General features: G+C 41.9%; 1 protein-coding gene across 1 annotated transcript in view; it reads right to left on the bottom strand.

Annotated features, from left to right (window-relative positions):
* Positions 1–13993, bottom strand: part of LOC113445080 (phospholipase A2 inhibitor and Ly6/PLAUR domain-containing protein-like) — a 40675-nt gene extending 26682 nt beyond the window's left edge. Inside the window, exons 1-3 of the mRNA XM_087935508.1 lie at positions 13982–13993; positions 12363–12453; positions 3876–3950 (exon numbers count right to left, since the gene is read on the bottom strand). Coding sequence (XP_087791634.1) covers positions 3876–3950; positions 12363–12453; positions 13982–13993 — 178 coding nt within the window. The remainder of the gene's footprint in view (positions 1–3875; positions 3951–12362; positions 12454–13981) is intronic.
* Positions 13994–23622: the final 9629 nt, after the last annotated feature.

The following is a 23622-nucleotide window of genomic DNA, read 5'->3' as shown; positions in this document are numbered from 1 at the left end:
TGTGAAGCAGTTTCAAAAGAAGTCTCCCCCCCTCCCCCCCCACAACTTCTCAAACAGCCATTGAGCCAAAGTGACAGTTGGTGCAAACAAGAAAACAGTTAGCAGGCTCCTCCCCCTCCCCCTCCCCCTCCGAGCTGAAAGGCCAGAGGTAGAAGGCCCTGTGTAGTCAGTCTCCGCACCTCCTCCTTAACAAGAGGCTGGTTCATTGCCTCCCCCTTTCCTTCAAAATAAAAATGAGGTGCTCTGAGGTGGGAGATTGCCCGAAGGAAAGCGTCTTGAGCAAACTTCTTCTCCATCTGACAGGAAACACAGAGATAGTGCCATTACTTTTGGAGAACATTTTCTCATCCTCAGGGGAAGAAGGCAGGGCAGTCAGGGAAGCTTCAGTAGGAAGGGGTTTTGAATGATTCAAAAAAAAAACCAAAAAACTACTTTGAGCTTTTGCTCAAACTCTGGGCCAAAGAGAGTATTTGGGCAAAGAGTGAAGTTTCTTCTGTATAAATCTCCATGAAAGATCTCAGTCCTGAAGACATCCCTTCCCTCTCTGTTTCCTCATCCCAGGGCAAAGGGTCTTCCCACCACAATGCTTTTGTGAGACCAGTAGGAATAAATAGCGTTTTTTCCTCCTTTGCTGTACATAGTAACTGAGTCTGTTGCTCCCTCTGGACTTTAAACATCAGATCATAGATACCTTCTATAGCCTGAGTCTCCCCTCACGCACAAACCTCCCCCCCACACACCCCCAAAACAGGAAAAATACTGAGAAAAGCACTAAAGCAGAGAGGTAGAAGACAGTGGCAATGAGGCAAAATTCAAGAAAACATGGCCAGTTAATGACAAATAAAAAGGGTATGATCCCAATTGATATTATCAGCCGACATTTGAGTCATATCATTCCCTTCACATTGGAAAATGATGGAATAAAATTTTGCAGTAGCTAGCATTTATTTCCCTCTATTTGTTTATTGCCCATTTCTTCCCTTTGTTTTCTCTCCAGTGACTTTAAGATAATGGACAGTTTGCAAACAATACTAAAAACAATAACAGTTGTAAAAAGAACATAAAAACCAGCAAAAGATCTCCCAGGTCCCCCAAACACAAGATGTCCCCTCACGTCCATATTAGACTTAAGAGCGTCACTGAGATCCAGCCTGATACTATCTCAAGATTTCAGTGCAAAAATAAAATTAACATCAAAACTTGATTTTGCCAGATCAAGGGTATGTCTCAGCCAAGGGAAAAACTAGCTGAAATGTAAGAAACCATCAGAAATAGAAATATCCCAAACCTGTGGAGTACTGTATGGAACTTGAAAAAAACTCTCTAAAGCAGAGGTTCTCAAAATGTGGATTACCTGGACTCAAACGAGGATACAAAGCATGGGACTGTTTTTCGGTCACTTCATGCGCCTATACTCTCATCCCGTTTAATGTTCTACATAAAGTTACCTTAATTAATGAAAGCATGTATGTTTGCAACATGCCAGATTTCACTAGTAAATGCTGGACATGCCGGCTGGACTTTGTTGAGCTGGAAGACACCAATAGAAATGTATCACACTGTTGCCAAGGTATCCTGAAGAGTAATTCTTCTCTTGGCCCATCAACACCAATATTACCAGTAAGGCATCATTCCAGAGATTCCTTAGTCCACCAACAAGTAGAATAAGAGGGTTAAAAACTGCCTTCCTGCCTTTTTGTTCCAAGTTGTCTCTAGCAAAGGACTCCAGGTCCCTACAAACACTTCCCCTCCCACTCTGCAGCTCTGGCCTTGGAATATGTGTCTTTGTGAAGCATTACAGTTGAATATGTGTCTTTGTGAAGAGATCCCTGCCTGAAGAAAAACTTTTGACAAAAACGTATGATACTTGATATGTGTCCTCACAATATCCAGTAATTGTTCACAGTGGGACAGGGTTTTGACATGTGATACTGTCAGTGTTTGCACTGGTCAAGTATTCTTCAATCTCCTTCAAAGCTTTTACCTTCGACATAAAAATGAAGTGTTTTGAGCTAGTATAAGATGGGCCAACTGCCAGGAGAAATGGGGAGGTCAAACTACCCTCTCTTCTCTCCCTCTCATACGAAAAACCTTTCCTTTGATTTGGTGACCCCAGCTGAAAAAGTCCCAAATGCCCAGGGTCCAATGAAGCCACCCGGGTGGTACTTATTCAAGGTGTGAGGTGTTATGGTACTCATCAAGCTGCAAGGTAACCAGGGTGTGAATGGCTCTCTGAAAGGCGACTCATTCTTGCTCGCTTAGTACCGCAAACAGATTTTCCTCACCCATTGCTAAAGAAACAAAAGGTTGACCTGTGAGCAAAATAGCTAGTCCCACAGCGAGGCTGCTAAAATTATTGACTTACAGGAGAGCCTGGCAGGAAGGAAGAGAAAAGCAGTGAATTCAAGTTCAACCAGGCTTCTCCAGCTCTTCCTCTTTGTCCCAGTCCCTTTTGACCTGCTATTCTGCTATATCTGGTCTTTCAGTGCAAAGGAAAATTACCCCTAGGTTAAGGACCTTTCTCCTAGGCAGTTTTTGAAAGCTGCATTCTGTTTCTCTGACAGACTAGATGAGCTTCTGCTAAACCTTCTGAAAACCAGGGGTAGCTTTGCCCCTCTCTCTCCAGTATCTTCCTATCCTCCTTTTTGCCAACCATTTAAAAAACCCTCCCACATATTTACTATCACAAGACTATACAGGCTCTTGTTCCTAGTCACTGATAAGTCAGGGGAGTCTGTGTGATGTCTTCTCCCAGGGTCACAATTGCTCTTTCTTCGAGAAGGGAAACTTAAAATGTTTCTGGGACACTCTCCATTCTCAGGAATTTTTTCCCATAATATTTAGTTTATTCAAAAATAGTTAAAATAGAAACCTTCAAAATATTAACAAAAACAAAAGAGTAAAAAACGACAAACAAAGCATTAAATAGAAAAAGTGTCTTCAAAAAGAAAAACAAAAAAAAGATTAACACACAGTATATGCACATACTATCCTTTCAAGTTGAATGCTGATTAATAAATACAACAGTGTTAATTTCTCACCCCTTGGGAAACAGGCCAAAATAATTTTAAATGACTAAACTACTAAATACAAATTGTTAACCTGTCATCTAGACACTGTGTTAAAAACAAAATAGTTAAACAGGAAAAACAATAATAATAAGTACATAAAACTATAAAAATAATAATTATTAATAATAACAAAAGAAAGACAAAATCGAAATCCCAAAACCTCTGTTAACCTCTGTTATTGTCATCTACTCATAGAAAACTTACCACGGCTCCAATCCCAAATCCTCCCAAATATTAACCCTAATTTGTCCCAGATCAAATATTTACCTTTGTTTCTTCATTTCATCTCTTAATCAATTGATTGAATACAGTAAATCCAATCTCCAAAGCCAATCCATCTCCCCCCCCAAAAAAGAGAGATAAGATTGTTCCCCAATTAAATGTACTAAGTCCATATCCCATTCAAACCCCTTTAAAAAGATCCATTTGCCACTTATCCACCCAGAGAGTTCTCTATATTATATAAAAGCACATGGTTGAGTTTCCAGAAAGTGTATACAGTGTGTGTTTTTGCCATTTTTGTGTGCAACAAAAACAACCCAAAACATGTTGATGTTATGGGATGCTGCAACTGGTCATCAATTTCAGGTGGTTGCCAAATATGATCATAGGAGATGGGGCTGATGTAACTTTGAAACAGGTTATAAATAACTTTTTTCAAGTATGTCGTGACCTTGAACAGTTGTTAAGTGACTGCTTGTAAGTTACGCACCCCATTGGGAATTCAAATTATAGTGCTGCTTTTCTGTCTCTTCATATGCCAATACCCTCATGCCCTCCACTTAATGTTCTAAATAAAGTTACCTTCATTAATGTAAGCATATGTCTTTGCAGCATGCAGATTTTCCTGAGAACTTCTGGAAATGCCTGCTGGACTTCATCAAACTGTAAGATCGAGAAAGAAGTGACTCACACTGTTACCAAGGTGTCTTGGAGAGTAATTCTCCTTCCCTTGGCCCATCAGCACAAATATTACCAGCAAGACATCCATTCTAGGGATTTCTTAGTCCACCGTCAAGTGGAATGAGAGGAAAAAGAACTGCTCTTTGGTTCCAAGAGAGAGGTTGTATGAGGTCCCAAGAGCAAAGAGGGACTCAAAGCCTACAATTCAGGGTACTTTAGCTTGGCTACCTACATTGATTCTAGGATGATGGTTCCCACAGTAGAGGAGCTGGTTCAACAGTAGAGGAGCTGGTTCAACAGAGAACAATCTCCACCCATGTAGCTCAAAGTGAACTGAAAAAGGAAATTTGCTCATTTTCTAGAATGAAGAATGTCATTGCCAAAGCATAGGCATGCAATTGATAATAATTGGGGCCATTCCGTTCCTTCCAATATCACTCCAGCATTCTTAAAATCCAGACTCTTCGAAGGAGGAAGCTTTGAGATGCATATTTCAGCAAAGAAATCTGTCATCATCAGCCATTCAGTCATGTCTGACCTTCGACCACTCTATGGATCACCAATTTCCATGCCTCTCTGTCTTGCACTGCCTCCTTCAGATCTGCTATGGTTATCTCAGTGTCATCTTTTATACTATCTAGCTGGGTGCGTGTGGGTGCTGGGTTGGCCCCTTCTCCTTTTTCCACTGATCACCCCAGCATGAATGACTTTTCGAGTGAGTCAGCTCTCATGACACGACCAAAGTATTTTCAGCATCTGTTTGGTGATCTTGGCTTCAAGTGATATTTTGATGAGGACTCGTTTGTTATTTTTGTAGTCCATGGAATGCATAACAGTTGCCTCCAGCAAAGAACTGTAGATCCCTATAAAGATCCTGGTCCCTTCTCCTCTGCAATTCTGGCCTTGAAACCTTACAGTTCAATATGCATCTTTATGAAGAGATCCCTGCCTGCAGAAAAAAACTTTTGTGACAAGGCATATTCTTATGGCACTCGAAGTGTTACCTCACAATACCCAGGTATTGTGGATAGTGGGACGGTTAACAGGAGTTTTGATATGCAAATGGTTGCATGGGCTAAATATTCATCGATCTCCTTCTATGCTTTTATCTTCAAAAAAATAAAATAAAAATGAAGTGCTCTGAGTTAGTATAAAATGGGCCAACTGCCAGGAGAAATGGGGAGGTCAAACTACCCCCTCTTCTCTCCATCTCATGAGGAAAAACCTTTTCTTTGATTTGATGACCCCGGTTGAAAAAAGTCCCAAATGATTATGGTCCAATTGAAGCTTCTGGGTGCTATTCAAGGGCAGCCCAAAGTGAGGTGTGTTGTACTAATCAAGCTTCAAGGTGACCAGGGTGTGAGTGACTTTCTCCAAGGCTTCTCCCTTCTTACCCGCCGAGTACTGTAAACGGATTTTCTTTACCCACCACAAAAGAAATAAAAGACTACCTGATGTCATATATTGTCAGCAAGTCAGCTAGTCCAGCAGCAAAACTGCTTAAAGTATTGTCTTCCAGCAGATCCTGGCAGGAAGCAAGAGTGGAGAGAAACAGAGAGAAAATTCAAGTTCAACCAGCCTTCTCCAGCTCCTCCTCTTTATCCCAGCCCCTTTTGACCTGCTATTCTGGCACAACTTGTCTTTCAGGGCAAAGGAAAATTATTGCCAGCTTAAGGATCCTTCTCATGGGCCAGTTTTTGAAAGCTGCATTCTGTTTCTCTGACAGACTAGATGAGCTTCTGCTAACCCTTCTGAGAATCCAGCTGTTCTCCCCTCTCTCTCCGGCATCTTCCTATCTTCCTTTGACTGCTACCCATTACCACCTCCCTCCCTCCCATCACAGCAAGACTATAAGGCTGTTGTTCCTGGGCACCTGGAATCTCATTTGTCCACTCTTCTTCAGCCAAACCATTGCAGTGATTGCACTGAAGTCCTGTATGATGTGGTGCTCCTGCTGCAAAGGAAAAGAGTCAGGCCGTAGGTCAGGAAGGCTGTGTGGGGTGTCTTTTCCCAGGATTCCCAGTGGTCTTCTTTTTAGAAGGAAAACTTGAAATCCTTCCGAGACTCTCTCCATCCCGAGAAATTTTTTTTGCACCACACTGACTTTGGACAAAAGAGAATTGTATTGAAACCCGGGGGAAAAGTCCCAGCCATGGAAGGGATACCTACTGCATAGGCTGTCTTGCTTTTTTCCTCTCAGAGATCTCTTTCCACGGATTTTGGCTGGTCCTCGGGTCTCTTAGACAGGCTGCCTCCTGTTGGGGTCCATGAAGAAGGTTCTGTTTCTTGAACATTTGCTTTTTTCCTCTATCAGACCATTAATTTCTTACAATTGGAACTTAGTTTCTATATAGCACTGTTCACTATAGATGAAAGTAGAGACAGGGTAGGGGTTCCTCAGCAAATTTGGAAGTTTCCTCCTGATGAAGGAAAAACCACCAAATCAGCCCTGTCTTTTTGTATCTTTTCCTTGGAGACCCGATTCCGTCCATTCAAAAGCTTTTGTGGTTCACAGAGCTGGAGAAGTCTCTTGGCCACGAGAAGCCTTATAGGGGCCTTAGGCAAACTGCATTTTCTGTATTCTCCCTCCCCATTTGCCAATATGTAGATAGATAACACTGAGCACATTCGAATGTTCCCAGAAGCAGAATGGGACAACAATGTGCTTCCCCTTCACCCCGGTCCTCCAGCCACAGCCAACTGACAGTGGGCATTCAGACTCAGCCAGCCCTTAATCAATACTCCTCTACTGGCAATGGACCATCAGCCTTTCACCTCTATCCCCATTATGGGTGATTCACAGACAGATAATGGTATCAGACAAATCTCCCCAAGGAACAAACAGCGTGTCCCTTGGTTCCTATGTGGAGGAGTCCATGCCTGAAGAAACCCCTTTTCTTTCCCTCCCAGAGTCCATCCCAACCCAAAGGGTGTACTCACCACACTGCTCCATTTTGTGGAGTTCCATCGCAATCACAAATCTGATTCTTCTGTCAGGAGGCCAGCTTGTGTCATCTAATTTATGTGTTGGAAGACTTGCTGTCCTGGCCTTCCTTGTTTTTTTTCTCCTCGGAAAAGAGAAAAATGTGAATAATGCCCCAAAACACAGAAAAAGGAACCTAAGAAAACAAAATGAACTAAAACCAGACTTATTTTGACTCAAGTGAACACAAGATCCTATAACCACATCCCTGTGATGGACAAGAAGCCAAAGTCCAAAAAAATAATAATCAAATTTCTTGGATGAACTGCAAATTTAATCACAGTGTGTTCCAAAACTATACGAGTTCATCAAATTTAAAAAGCTTTTCCTGATTCAGAAGTTAAGGATGCTATGTGATCCCAATCAATTGGAAAAGGGACCAACTCCGTCTTTTAGCACCGCAAAAGATTAAAAGATAAAACTGCTCTGGAACCCATTTGCCCTGTTTCCCTTTCCTAAGATGACAACTAATAGATGTTTTCAGCCCTGGACTATCCCAATCCTCTGAGAGGTTAGTTACAAAATGAGTAGGGTTGCTTTGAGTCCAGCAGCTCTTAAAAAATCCAACTTACTGGAAGTTCTGGAAATGGAACTTTTCACTCACTGAGGACAGGGAATAACTGAGAGTTAAATCCAGAGGTAGATGGATGAGGACACAGGCCCTGAAGTTTCCATGGAGACTCCAGACCTCTTTACCATTAAGCATTGTGAGGCGGTAGCTGTCATCCTTTAGCTCAGCATTTCTGCATATCAGCCATGTCAGGCTAGTGTCTTTGGGAAGTTATCCTCTAAAATTACATCATATTGCTGAGGAGGAGTAGCTCTTTGGATATAGACTGCCTCTTAACATGGAAGCTCCATAAAGTTAGCTGCTTGAGCAAGACTCTCTGACTTTGGAAAGCAAAGTTTGTCAGTGGATGTCCCTACATCCCTCATCCCTCTCTCTCTTGGGTCAGCTCACACTCTTATTTCTGCTTGGATGTTAGACACCTGTTTTCCTCTACCACAATATTAAGATAATTAATTTCTTACCATTGGAAATTATTTTCTTCATAGCACTCTTTGGCCTGGTTAGGATAATCACAGTCTATATTTGCCAGTGTGAATTTAAGATCTTTGGCAAATTGTTTGAGGTGTTTCCCAGAAGGCAGAAAGCTTCAAGAGAAAGCAGCAATGGTCAGAAGAGCTTCAGTAGGAAGGGGCTTAGTGATTCAGAAAAGATTTGGCTTCTGCTCAATTTCTGAGCTGAAAAGAAAGAGCATTTGGGCAGAGAGAGAGAAGTTCCTTTTGAATAACTCTCTGTGAAGGAGCCCAGTCCCGAGGGCATCCCTGCCCTGCCTTACCCTTCTCAGTCCCCCATTCCCAGGCAAATGGTCTTCTCACCACAATGCTTTTTACAGATCAGTAGGAATTTTTTTTCTCTCCTTTGCTGTACATAGTGACCAGGTGTGTTGCTCCCTCTGGACAACTTTGAACATCAGATCATAGATGTCTTCTACAGTCTGCCTCCTTCCCCACATACAAACACCACCACCCCCCGCCCCATACACACACAAATAAGAAGAAAACATTAAGAAAAGTGCCAGAGCAGCCCTTCTGAAGACCAACTTACATTTAGAAGACATCTTCCTCTGTACTAACTGACAACTGACAATTAGTGACAATTGAGCCTGGATAGATGGAATCGTAAAGCCAATAGAGATGACAGGCTGGGTTTTTTTCCCCCTATCCCTGTGTCTAGTGTCAGCTCCTTCTGTTATTTTGGTTTACGTGCAGAAACCTTTTTTTTTTTTTTTTGTATGCCAGAAAATTGTTAGAAAGTCTTGAATTTAAGAATAGGGCTCTCTGTCCTTAAAATACTCTCCAGGTTTTTAACTATAGACCTTATTTTTTCATACAGCAATCCAAGCCAGGAAAAAAAATGGTATTCATATTCACATTCTACACAAAATATGGTGTAGCTTCATGATGCTGGGCCCCAAATCACATGACCCTCTTTTAGACATGTTCCAAAGGTGAAGGATCCAGTTCAAGGAAGGCAAAGGATCCGACTTTTTGATCCCTAGCTCTCCCACTGTAGATTACTCCTTACTAGGGAAGCTAAATTAAGGCACCCGCTTGAACAAAACTGCTTATTACTGCTCTCTTCCAGTTACCTTCCTGGCAGTGTCCCCGTGGTCCACATCACTGCTCAGCCTTCTCCATTCTTTTTGCTTGGATGAAGAGACCCTTCTTTTTCTTCTGCATGCAAAGTCCATTTACGAGAGAGAGAGAGAGAGAGAGAGAGAGAGAGAGAGAGAGTATCCCTCCTCAAGACATAGAGCCATGTCTTAAGATCAGCAATCGCTTTCTATCTCTTCGTCTTCATTCCAACTCAACCCTATGGTACATTCTTCCTCATGCTAAACCCTAAATCCAGACTGGGGGGTGGGAGTGGAGAAGTTCCCATTTGCATAGAATTTATTTTTTCCTGAATAAAAAGCAATATGGTGCTGTTATTGTTTAAAATGAGGAATGAATTCATGTGACCATCAGCCAGTCGTTCAGAAAGTAATGGAGTCAATTTTAACACCAGTTGAATTTTTATAGGGACAAGAGTGATTTTCATGTTCTGTACAGTACCCCACAGGTTTCAGGTATTCACCATTAAATGAAACTAGCTTCCCCATTGACTCTGCTTGTAAGGTTGCAAAAGGTGATCATATGACCCGGGACATTGCAACTGTCATAAACATGAGTCAGTTGCCAAATGTCTGAATTTTGATCGCAGGACCATGGGGTTGCTGCAACCGTCCTAAGTTTGAAAAGCTGTCTTAAGTCACTTTTTTCAGTGCCCTTTGTAACTTTGAACGGTCACTAAAGGAATCGTTGTAAGTTGAGGACTATCTGTATTCCTATTTCTGTCAGTATCTTGCAGTTCAGCTAGCTTAATCCTTGCCTGTGACATACCCTTGATCTGGCAAGATCAAGCTTTGAAGTTATTTTTGCTTTTGCATGGAAATGTTGAGGCTGGATCTCAGGGAAGATCTCAAGTCTGATATGGACGCGAGGGGATGGCTTGCATTTGGTGGAGCTGGAGGTTCGTTGTTGATTTCTATGTTTTCTTTTCAGCTCTTGTGGTTTCTATTATTGTTTGTGAGCTGTCCACTCCCTTAAAGTTGATGGAGAGAGAAAACACAGGGAAGAAACAGCTCGTGAACAGGTAGACAGGCAGAGGGACAGACGAATAAATGCTGACTACTGCAAGTTTTCCTTACAAAGTTTTCCAATGTAAAGGGAATGATATGCCTCAAATTTGATGTTGACAGTATATTTATAAAAATGGAACTCTTCATCCTCTTTGTTCCTAAGGTCTATATTTGTTATTTCTATTAATTCTTCTCTGTTTATTTCTGAAATTAAAAAAATAATTTTTCTTTGCCAAATTTAATTTGATACTTCTAGTGGAAGAGCTGGAAATAGCAAAAATTAATTTTGAAAGAGCCATCATTTTAACTGCCACAATTCAACTCGGAATATTTAAATATTTTTATCCCACTTTGTCATTTCTTTTTTTAAAAAAAATTTTTCACTCTTGGGATGAAATTATTATTAAAAGGTTGATATTTTAATAAGGTTAATTCATAGAGATTTGAAGGATTTCCTTCCTATAGATATATTTAAGATATTAGCTATCTCACTTAGTATTTTAGGAAAGGGATGAAAGAACATGACTTTTGAAAAAGTACTGTTAATCTTGAAGAATCAGGACCACATGTTAAATTCAAAAAAAATATTGTTCAGGCCTACCAACAAGAATCTAGTCTGCTAACAATCAGCATTAAATTGATGCTAGATAAGAGTTAATGGAATTCAAGGCGGGATGGACTTGGACACAACAATTCTAGCTGAGTCCTCTCTTGACTCTGACTCAAGGCTCTGCCTCTTCTTCATCTTCTTCACCCTCCCCTCCAACCTCCCCCTTCCAATATTTCTACGGCTTCTTTGTAGTCGTCCTCTTCTTGCATGGCTTTTTAAAAATCTCAGTTTGCAACACCCAATGTATGATTCTCTTACGCCCTTGTCAAGTCTTCTCCTAAAAATGTACTGTTAGTTTTAAGAAGCATTCTTGAGCTTTATTAAGATCTTATTCTTTTTTGGGATCATAAAAATAGTCTCTGTTTCTTATGGTGAAATACAGTCAAAAAAACTGATGACAGTTCAAAAAAATCAGGCGAGATTCAGGCACTAGATGGAATTCTGTCCAAGCTGCTACACAGCCTAAGAAGAGACAAATTACATCGCAAAATCAGCATCACCATATATTTGATAGAAGAAAAACTCACATGTGCAGAAATTCAACCATCTCTTAGTCCAATCTTCCATACTACCAACCTGCTGCAGCATATTAAAACCGATTATACCATAGTTGGCATCTGCTACACAACACACGCCATCTCAGTGCCATCTTCGAAACTCAACGGAGAACTTCATAGTAGAGAGGTCCATTCTTCCAATAATCTCGAAGCACAAATACCAGAATTTGCTATAAGGCCAGAAAGTACAACAAAGCAAATTCAACTATTACAAATCATTGCTGTAAGTTGTAGATGGAACAAACGAAGGGCCTTTCCTTGAGACAGAGTGGAAATTCTTTTCATCCATCCTTGAGTAACTGTATAGTTGGATCAATGGCAGAGGGTGGGAAGTCGCAGCTCCTCTACTGCTAGGTCACCTGCATGGAAATGAAAGGTGAGAAAAACTAAGGAGGGAAGTTGACAAATGGCAGGGGACCTTCTAGCTCCAAGCAAAGAGAGAAAATCTGAAAGACAAAGAGATATTGAAATTTAATCTGTTTGCTACATAGGTGGAAAACACATACAGGTTTTCCACCTATGGTAGTTTTCCTCAACTGATGACAATAACTGAGCCCAAAATTTTGGTAGTAAGTCATTGCAGTTTTAAATCGAGACACCACATGACCGGATTCGATTTTACAAACATTTTTACAACAGTTGTTAAGCGAATCACCTGGCGGTTAAGTCCAAATGTAGATTATTTAGTAGCTGTTTTTTGCCATTTTTTAAAAATGTTGCTCTAAAACAAAAAACAAATCATTGCTCCAAAACACACCTCAAACCATGATCATGTAAACATCGGATGCTGCAAATGATCATAAACCTGAGCTTATTGCCAGGTACTTAAAATGTGAGCACATGAGTTTAGAGTTGGTATGACTGGGATAACTAAAAGGACAGTCAAAAGTAATTCTTTTCAAGTCTGTCGTGACTTTGAACAGTCAAATAGCAACAGGTCGTAAATTGAGGATTACCATTGGAGAGGTAAATCAAGCATGGGGTTGATTTTCTGTCACTTTATATGCTGAGGCTCTCCCCCACTCCCCTTAGTGTTCTCAATAAAGTTACCTTCACTGATATTTTCGTAGGTTGTTGCAGCATTCCAGATTTCCCTGGGAACTTCTGGAAAAGCCTGCTGGACTTCATTGAGTTGGAAGATCTAGAAAAAAAAAGACTTCACGCTGTTGCCAAGATGTCTTGGGGAGTAATTCTCCTTCTCCTGGCCCATCACACAAATATTACCCTTTCTCAATTTTCTTTGGTGGTGCAAGTTTTGCGCTTTTGTTCCAGTCGCTTTGCAGTTCCAAGCCTTGGTTCCTCAGTAGTAACAACTGACCTGTAGCCCCTTTTTCGACAGATGTCCAGGAGCCATAGCATCTGACCTAGCCTTTTTTTAAAAAAAATAAGTTTTTTTATTTATCAGTTTCAAAAAATACAAACATTTCATTTTTTTTTCCCCCAAGCAGTGTCGTCTGGACACAAACACCTTTGTGCCACATCCTCACCATTTACAATGTCATTCAAATTCACATTGATATTATTTCTCTAAACTTAGAGTTAAGATACATCAAACGGCTAAACATACAACTCTTCTGATAACAATACCTTATTAACATTACAATTCATTATTCTCATCATACATATATTAACAGTTATCATCTTATTTATATCTCTATCTTAATTTATTTTCTATTCTGCTTTACTCTTCATTTCCAAATTCCTTTTCCCCCCAATTTAATGCATATATATATTTTCTGAGGTTCTCGCGGGTATTTGTATGTGGATCTTTGGTTGTTCGGGTTTTCTCCCACGTAAGATTCAAAGTATCTAGGCAACGTTTCGATGAAGTCTCATTCATCATCATCAGGCCTCTGTCTTCGGCTCTTGCTTCTCAGAGTGATGTGAGATTGCAGCTGCTTCTTCCTTTTAACTGCTAGTGGGGGTGGGACTTGATTGGGTGGGGGCTTGGCTGTGTTCCGATTGGGTGGGGGGGTGTTCTCATTGGTAGGGGGCCTGGCTGTGTTCTGATTGGCTGGGGGGTTGGCCGTGTTCTGATTGGCTGGAGGCGTGTTCTGTTCAGGTGGGGGCTTGGTTGTGCCCAGGTTAGTCCCAGTTCCTGGGGGATTTGAGCTGGTGAGCTGCGATCTTGCTGCCCGGCTTCGAGTTCGTGGTCGCGCTGCATCTTCATAGTGGGTGTCGGCCTGCTTCATGTATGGCTCGGAGGGGTTTGAAGTGGGCAGTGATGCAGCTGCAGTGCAGCTTCTGGTCCATGGTCGTGTCTCATCTTCTGAGTGGGTGGGAGTCTGTTTTCTACATGGAAGTGTGGTGGTGGCATCTTGTGTGGCTCTCATGGGTGTGGGTCCGGTGTCCTTCTTCATGTTAGGTACTCGTCTGTTCATGAGGGCGGGTTTCCAAATGGCTGGAAGGCAGGAGGTGTCATCTCGTTTGTTCATGCTGTGTGGGCGTTTTTCTATCTCTATGGCTTCTCTGATTATTCTGCTGTTGAAGTGTTCAGTTTTGGCGATAGTTCTGGTATTTTTAAAGTCAATTTCATGTCCTGTGGCTTTGAGGTGTTGGACCAATCAAAAAACTCAATCAAAAAAGAAGAAACGACCTCTTCCCTGGTGATGGTGAACCAATGGCAGGTGAACCATTTGTGCCAGCATGCGAGCCGCAGGCAAACTTACCTTACTCCGCATACGGGTGCCTCACAGCTGATTTTTCGGCTGGTTAGAGGCCTTTTTTGGCCTCCCAGAGGCTTGAAAAATGCCTCTGCAGGCTTTGCAGGATGAATAATAGGCCAGTTTTGTGATCGCTACCATAAATGTAGGAACTGCACTTGGGTAAGCTGTCCAGGCTCAGCCATGGCAGCCGAAATGCCTGTTTGGTGGCAGAAAGGCAGGGTCAGGAATGACAGTTATTATCATGATGATCTTGACCAGTATGATTATTATATTGTATAGGTAAATTGATCCAGACAATACACTGTCTATGAAACACTAAAGAAAAATGTATAAGGAGTCCACTCCTGAAGGAGCTCCATCCCTTTCCCTCTCAATGTCCCCATCCAGCCCAGAGGGTGTGTACTCATCATGCTTCTCCACTGGTGTTCCATTTCAATCATATTTTTTGGTCTTTTTTTGGCCAGAAAGACTCCTTGTGTCCTCCAGTGTGGAATACGTAGGTTCCCAGAGTAGGTTCCCAGAAGAATCTGAGGGGAGCATTACAACTTGTGTCTTCTTTATCTTGTGTTTGCCTTTCAATGAGGTTTGGGGGTTGGGGGGAGAATAAGGTGTAAAAAAAATTTTTTTTTTATGTTTTTTTTTTTGTTTTATTTTTTTTTTTTTTTTTGTTGTTGGGGGGGGGGTGGGGGGGGGGGGGGGGGGTTTGTTTGGGGGGGGTTTGTTGCCCCAATAGTATTCCAGCATTCCCAAAATCCATTCTGAAGAGATCCCTGCCTGATGAACAATAACTTTTGCGACAAGCCTAGTTGTTCCTGGTTCTTGATGCCAGTCTTAAGGAACAATCCTCCACATATTGTTCAGGGTGGGACATTTAACAGGAGTTTTAACGCTTGGTTCTGTTAACATTTGCACTGGCCAAGTGATCCTTCCAGCTCTCCTGGGATTTCGGGTTCCTCACCTTCAGAATGAAAATGAGTTCCTGTGTGGTGGGAGACTGCCGGAGAAGACTTCTGAGGGTGAGGCCAAAGGCCTCCTCCAGCAACTTCTTCTCCGTCTGAAAGGAAACATAAGAGGTGGGGCTCTATTTCTTTCCCATCCATGCAACAACCCCAGAAGGGAAATCCCAGAAATGTTGGTTAAAGTGCTACCTCAGAAACATCATGCTGGGTCTCCAGGGTAGCCGTCCAATAAAACATAGAAATGTCTATCAGCATAGACTCTATCGGTTCATCCCTGGGTGGTGTGATCTGGCTGTGGGATAAAAAGAAGGAAGAGACCATATCAGGGCCCATATTAATGAGCAACCCTCCGGTTCATTTCTCCCATAACAATGGGATAAGCTGGCTCAACTGAATGGCTTCTCCTTCTTACCCACTGAGTAACCAAACAGACTTTCCTCACCCACTACAAAGGAAACCAAAGACTGACCTGAGATTGTACATCTCTAACATGGCATCTAATCCGGCCACGAAGCTGTGTTCCTGCAACGGAACCTGCCAGGACACAAAAATGGAGAGAATCAGAAAATTCAAGCTCAGCCAAGTTGCTCCAGAACTTCTTCTTTCTCCCAGCCTGTTTTAACCTGCTCTGCTGCTGCAACAGCTTGTCTTTCAGTCCCAAGGAAAATTGCCCCCTATTAAGGACCCTTTGGAGCTTTTGCTAAACCTCCTGAGAACTCAAAGTCGCTTTCCTCCTTTCCCTTTCCCTGGGATCACTCCCCCATCCTTCTGCACTGCCACCCATTAACTTTCTCCCATTCGCATTGCAAGAAGGCTCTATTGATTTTTATTTCTGGGCACTGGGACCTTTATTTGCCCGCTTTTCTTTAGGTGAAACAGTGCCGTGATCGCACTGAGGACCTGGACTAGGCGATGCTCCTGTGTGATTGAGAAGAGTCAGGCTGTCAATCAGGGCGACTGTGGAGCACTTTCTCCCAGAGTCTCCACTGCTCTTCCTTTTACAAGGAAAGCTTGAAACCAGGAAGAGACTCTACCCACCCTAAGGAATCTTTTGCCCCACACTGAGATTGGGCAAAAAAAGATGGAAACCTGGAGGCAAAGCCCAGCCAAAGAAACCTCTCCTTCCAAGGGGCACCTACACTTTGGGGTGTCACTCTCCTCTTCTCAAAGACCACTTGCCACAGGTAATGGCTCATCTTCCGGTCTCGGGCGATGCAGGCCATCTCCGATTGTGTTGTTTGGGGAAGGTCCTGCCTCTCGAAGAGGACCACCTCTTTCCTTCGGTTGTCCTCTGGGAAAGGAGGCACAGAGGGTGGAATCAGAGCAAAGGTTTAGATCTCCCCCCGATGAAGAAAAGACAGTAAAAACAGCCCTTCGGCAGCATCTTTCCCTCAGAGACCCAATTCCAAGGCTTTTGTGGCTGCTGGCTGTGGCTGTTTTAGGGGAAAAACAATTTGCCATCTCCATATCCTCCCTCCCCAGGTCCCAGTATGTCCTAGATAGGTTCCACTGAGGAAATTTGAAGGTTCCCAGAAGAATCTGACGGGAGGATAACCACTTGTGGCGTCAGAAGCTCCATGAGGAGGGATGCTCAGAGGGACAGGGGACCACTCGGTTCTGCCCAGCCCCTCTGTGCAGCCTAGAAGGTGGGAAGAGGCCGAAGTGCCCCTGCTGGATGCCTCCCTGCCCCTCCGACAGGAGCTCCTTCCCTTCCCCCCTCCAGCCCCTTCCAGCCCCAGGTGTGTCCTCCTCACCCGGCTGCTCCCCATCGGTCTTTCTAAGGCCAGGAAGACTCTGTGTGTCCCCCAGGGTGGACTCTGAAGGACTCTGTCCCCTGGCCTTCCTCTTCCATCTCCCAAAGCAGGACTGGAAGACATTTCTGCAGCATTTGCGGACTCTCCTCAGCCTAAGAAAAGGAGACAGGATGGATTCAAAGCTCTTTGCCAGACTCTGCCTTCTCCGCCTGCTCTGGGCCTGGGACAGAGGGAGCCTTCAGCTCTTGTGGTTTCTATTATTGTTTGTGAGCTGTCCACTCCCTTAAAGTTGATGGAGAGAGAAAACACAGGGAAGAATCAGCTCGTGAACAGGTAGACAGACTGAATGCTGCCTATTGCAAAGTTTTCCTTCCTTACTTTTCCAATGTAAAGGGAATGACGTTCCCCAAATCTGCTGCTGTTAGCATAATTAAAAAAAAAAAACATTTTGCATGCTATTTCCATTCATTCTTAACTGTTTAGTTTTGAAATTAAGGGAAAAAAAACCCTTTTCTTTGCCATATTTTATTTGGGACTTCTGGAAAAGTTTGAAATAAAAAAACCGTATTTAATTTTGAAAGAACCATCACACTAACTCTCGCAATTCAAGCAAGAATATTTAGCTATGTTTATCCCACTTTTTCCTTTCATTTTTTTTATCATATTGACGTGAAATTATGATTAGTTTGTTGATTTTTTAAAAATAAAATCCCTAGATATTAGAAGGATTTCTTTTCTATGGGTCTATTTAAAATACTAGCTATCTCAATATTTTAGGAAAGGCATAGAAAGAACATGAATTGGATTCATGAAAAATGGGTTAGCCTTGGCACTTCTGCAAATTAGTTCAAATCTATCTTAAGGTCCTTAGGTGAATTACTAGAATTTGCAATAGGTGATATATCACCTGCAAACAAAATCACCAATTAAGACCGGCTACAGTTCTTAAGAGTCAAAATTCTTACCAAACTGATTTCCTATTACTAAAAATAGCAGATGGTATAGCCCTTCTTTGAGCTGATGAAGAGCTGAAACTGTGCCGGCTATATATTAAAATCAGGCAGCTTTCACAGCTGCTGAAAGAATTGCACAGCTTTGATGATTTGTCAGTTCAAGCAACAAGGATGCTGCCTGGAGTCTTAAATTGTTTATCTTTAATATAAAGCTATATATTTCTGAAATGCCTGGATGTTTAGAGGGAATAGGAGGCTGTCTTTCTGGGAGATGACTGGATGCATCTGATCACACCCTTTTCATTCAACATATTTGACTTGACTTCTGATTTTCCACCGTGAAGATATATAGATTGAAAGCCACTGTTCCATGTATAGTAGGCACTGGTAGGTTGCCGGTTTTTGTTTTTTGTACATTAAAGCTATTGAAATAAATGGTTTGGATTTGGATTTCCTTTCCTCACATCTCTAATGCAAAATTTCAATTAAGGCATATAAACTTGCCCAAGGAAATGACATGTAAATTGCTTCATGTTTTTTTTTTAAATCCAAGGCAGGTTCAATGGGATAGGATAAATAAAATTGCAACAACACTTATCTACAGTGTCATGATCGAGTTGCCAAAATTATACATTGGAAGCTTTGCCAGAAATTTGGGTTTGAATGCAGCAAAAATTACTGCACCAGGTTGACAAAGTTCTTGAAAATGAACAGGTCAAGATCTTGTGGGATCTTAAACAGATACCTGGCCCACAACATGGCTGATACTATTGTGGAAAAGAAAAAAGTCTGGTTCATTGATATTGCAATACCAGGTGATGCACGAATTGAAGAGAAACAGGTAGAAAAAAATAACAAAATATCATGATGTGCAAATTGTAGTTAAGCGATTGTGGAGGATGAAATCAATGGTTCTACCAATAGTAATAGGAGCCCAAAGGGTTGCCTAGATCCATGGAAATTTTGAACTTATATTAGAGTTGAATATTCTGACTTTTCAAAAAAACCCACCTTACTCGGAACTGCCTATATACTCAGATGCTACCTTAACAGCTCTTTGGTCTTAGGACTTAAACTGTTAAGTTTTTATCAGTCCCAGACTGTGAATTGAATTGAAAATTAAATTTTAAATAATAGGTACCAAAAAAACAACCCCAACTCCTTGTGTGAGTTGAGAAATGAGTGTTTCCCTTGTAAAAGTACAGTTTATTTCAAGAGTTATTTCTATCAATTTTCATACATTCTCACGCCTGTATCTTCCTTCTCCTTTAAGTCAATAGCTCTAAAATAATCTCTCCAGTGGAGGGATTAAAGAAATTTTATTACTGGTTCTGTGGGTGTGGCTTGGTGGGCGTGGCAGGGAAAGGATACTGCAAAATCCCATTTCCTCTCCACCCCACTGACCTGCTTTCCAGCTCCGTTCTCCTGTTCAGGGCAACCAAAGAAGACCCAGCCGATCAGCTGGGACTCAATGGGAGGCAGAGAATAGAGGGGGTCAGGGCCAGTCAAAGGTGGTATTTGCCGGTTCTCCAAACTACTCAAAATTTCTGCTACCGGTTCTCCAGAACTGGTCAGAACCTGATTAATAACACCTCTGAATCTCTCCCATCAGTGGTTATATTTCTGTTTTTATTAATTGAGTAGTAGCCATACCCCTTACTTTCACACGCTTTCTTTGAGCACATCCTACCATAAAAAGTTGCTGGGAAAGTTTTCCATAAACAATTAAGCCTGCCTCTGCTCAATCTTATTTTGCGCGGTGCAGACCATAATAAAGGCACGCTTATCTAATCAAAAGCTGTTGCTGTGGAGATATAACAGGCCAAGGAATCCCTTCAATGTCATCTTGAGCTGTTAAGACAGGAGAAACATAAATTCATAAATACAATCCTGAAAACTGGTTGTGATGTCTTTCTATAACCACTAGGTGGCTATCCATCATTCTTAAACAGACCTCATCCATAATGGAGAAACATCAAAACATAGTTTGCACACTCTTGGCTACCATCAGCCCCAGAAACAGATGTGTGTTTCTATCTCCCAATCTAATCCACCGGAAGATGTTTGGTTTAAAGATGCGTGCGGATATAAGCAAATGACTACAGGGAGTCCTCAACTGACGACGACAATTGACACCCAATTTTTCTGTTACAAAAACGAGACAGTTAAATTTTGCCCCATTTGACCTATTTACAACCTAACTGCTACAGTTGTTAAGGAAATCACTGCAGTTATTAAATTAGTAACACAGTTGTTTAAAGTGAATCTTTCCCATTGACTTGGTCAGGTCGCAAAAGGCCATTGCAACTGTCATAAATAAGAACCAGTCGCCAGGTCTTTGGATTTGGATCATGTGACCATGGGGATGCTGCAAGTCATAAGTGACTTTTTTCACTGCTGTTGAAACTTCGGTCACTAAATGAACTGTTGTAAGTCCAGGTCTACAAATACTCCCATGGCTAATCACAAGCCTCTCCTATTCTTCTTCGAAAAGTAATTCGTGTAATTCAAGAATTCCAAGGCAAAACCGAAGATCCATTGAGGTCATGAGGGCTTCAGAAAGATCGAGTGGGAGGGAGTGTTTGGGATCTGTGCAAGGACATCACTCTCTGCTGCTCCATGATGAAAGCTGTCTCCTCCCGCCCCCACTTTATTGCATACATTTGTATCTGAATTCCAATTACTTTCATGAATGTATTTCTTAAAATATTGGCTTTGTTTTTGTAGGCATAAATGGAAGACTGAACAGATGGTGGATGCCTAAAGGATGCCAGCCTGCTTTATTAAAAAAAAAAAAGCAGCACAAAGATGCTGCCTCCTTGCAAGTTGCAAAGCAATTGATCTGAATCATTTTAAATGGGCATAGCTTTGAAAGGCATTGAATTTTAATATTAAAAAGACCCTCCTTGTGACCATAAAGCGACAAGGATTTCAAATTAGAAAAACACTCACAATACCTTTGGACCCTTTCATATAACACCCAATGCAGTATTACTGTCTATAGCGGGGTCTCCAACCTTGGCAACTTGAAGACTTCAGCTCCTAGAATTCCTTTGCTGGCTGAAGAATTCTGGGAGTTGAAGTCCACAAGTCTTCAAGTTGCCAAAGTTGGAGACCCCTGGTCTATATAAATGTCTATTTTTATACATAAGGCACAACTAAATACTTGCATTTAGTGGAAACAGGTGTCTGATCTATGAAATGTTTTTTTACACTGCACAGAAGGGAAACTCAGGGTGAAGAAAATAGGATTACAGCAGCTTTCAGAGACACATGGATTTTAAAATACACCATATGTATAGGTAGTCCTCAACTAAAGACCACAATTGAGCCCAAACTTTCTGTTGTTAAGTGAGACAGTTTTATTTGCCCCACTTCACCACTTTCGTTGCCACGGTTGTTAAGTGAATCATTAGCTGTTAATAATATGGTTAAATGAATCTGGCTTCATTCACTTTGCTTGTCAGAATGTCATAAAAGGTTCACATGACCCCAGGCACTGCAACCAACACAAATATGAGCCGATTGGCAATCTAAATTTTGATCATGTGATCACACAGATGCTGCAACGGTCAGTGTTGTGGTTGGCCGGCAGCAGGTGAGGACGGCTGAGGCCTCAGAGAGTGAGGACTCGGATGAGGGGCCTGCGTGTGATGCAGGGATGGGGCCAGGACCATCAGGGCGTAGAATGCTGCCTTCGGAGATTGTGGAGGCTGGCAGCAACGATGAAGAGGTCCCCGAGGAGCCTGTGCCCAGTGTGTGCGCGTGCAGGGCTGCTTGAAGGAAAGAGCAGCTGCAGCAGCATGGGCAACTCAGGAGTAAGGCTGCAAAGTAATGGCCCCTCCGGGAGGAGATAAAAGCCAGCTGAGAAACCGGAGTTCTTTGCAGGAAGCAAAGAAGTTCTTGCACTCAAGCCTGGATACTTCAGAGTATCTTGGTTGTTGATTGGAGACTCTTTGTGTTTGAAATATTTCTTAGTAACTTTATCTAGTGTTTTTGGCAGCCTTGCACAACCTTGGCAAGGCTCGTTCTTATCAGAGACAATTAGTTTTCATAGCCTTTTAACTGTGAATGAATGGAATTCACAGGGAAGCATTAAGAAGTTTTGCTTTTATCTCTGTTTGATGTTTGTTTCCTTGGAACAAGGTTTGGGTCAGAACAGTCAGGTGAAAAATGGTCATGTCACTTTTTTCAGTGCACTAAGTTCAAATGGTCACTAAAGGAATGGTGTAAGTCAAGGACTATCTGTACAAAACTTTCAAGACATGAATCAAAATGATTGAAAAAGAGTAAATCCTCAAAAGGCTAACATACCAGAACAATTGGATCAGTTATTCCTCATCAGATTAGATCAAGGATACAAACCTGTTTTATTTCTCAGTCTCATCAGCCTTGTCCTTGAAAGGATCCAGTGACAATAATAGGATTTCAGAGGCCCACGTATTAACAGCAGGGGTTACATGGAACCATCACTTCATGTGCTTATAAACCAGCATTTAGCCATGTTTGCACTCAGAAGGGTTGCTTTGCAAAAAATGTTATCAACATGAAAGCGTCCTTCCTCAAGAGTGTCTTACTCCTAGCATATCATCCTTCAGTATTTACTTCCACAAATAAGTTGTACCTTTTATGAAGATGTACTGGAAGAAAGTCCGTAAGCCATGTTGGAAATATTTGACAGAGTTAAGCAAATAGTGAACTAGATTTGATACAAAAGGACAGATGGCTGCCTGGAGGAAGGCAAGCAAAACGAATGAGGCCTTTGATCTATCATCTTCTCTCAATCTTCAAGGGACACTTAGGAATGAAAATTATTTTGAGGGGGAAAAAAAACTTCCTTGCGTAAAATGGACCTAGCAAGTTTTCTTCAGACACCGTACTTTCATGCTGAAGATTTAAGTTACTAGAAGCACATGAAGCATGCCCATTCTCTTCACACTTAAAAGCATGCAGCTTGGATACAACATACATTATAGGTCACACTCCTTTACTCTGGGTCCCTAATAGATAAATTCAGTTTGGACAGATAACTGTCTAATCTGAGAGAATTTTAGGCTGCATAAATCCTGATAACCACTAAATGTCAGTACAAGAGAACAGAAAATCCCAACTTGATATTTTCATTTAGAGCAGCAATTGCCAACAAGAAAATTTTGGAGGGCCGCAGAGAAATCTCACCCCCAGAGCACCCTACAAAGCAATTAATCCAGGCTGCTCAGAAACACAAGGCTGCGCCGCCCACATGGCCCGCGGGAAGCCTCCCCGCCCACTCACTCCATACCCGGCAAACTTGCCTGCTAAATTGCTATTTTTTTTTCTTTCCAACCATCATCTGTTCTGCTGTGCCGGGAGATTTAGGTTAGCTAGGAAACAGGAAATGGTTGGATTTCTTGCTTTTCAGCTAGTCTTTAGGTCTTCGGCTTTGTTAAGCACAGCTGAACCTCCCTTAGGACTGAAGTTTCTGTTATTCAGTGCAGACTCACGGCAAGCAAATTTTATGTGACAGACTGAACTAGCCGATGGCAGATAGATCGATCACTGGATGATTCTGTGAGTAACTCAATCTGCCTGCCTGCTTTGCCTGATTTTGGATAAAAGTTGCTCTTTTTTATAAAAAAAATTCAATATTTATATAAATATTTATAATATTTACATACAAGCCATGCCCAGCCAGTTACAGGACCACCAAGGCACATCCACAAATTAGGCCACATCCACAGAACCAGTTAGTGGTCCCTGGGATTTAAAATTATGAGTTTGATGGTCCCTGAGGTCCAAATGGTTGGCGACCCGATTTAGAGGATGTTCCCTAAATGAACACTGCATATTGCCTTCCAGTTTGAACTACTGGTGGTAACCTCATAGAAGTATGCTGCAAGCTGGAATTTTATTGCAAAACAATACATGAACTCTTTGAAGAAACTGCCTCTTTTCTAGAAATCGCATTGGTTGTGATTAATTGAACGAAAAAAGAAAAC

Source organism: Pseudonaja textilis, chromosome 5, assembly GCF_049901715.1.
Source record: "Pseudonaja textilis isolate UNSWEBS1 chromosome 5, rPseTex1.2, whole genome shotgun sequence".
Taxonomy (NCBI): domain Eukaryota; kingdom Metazoa; phylum Chordata; class Lepidosauria; order Squamata; family Elapidae; genus Pseudonaja; species Pseudonaja textilis.
The sequence above is the reverse complement of the archived record's forward strand: the minus strand, read 5'-3'. Positions and strand labels throughout refer to the sequence as shown.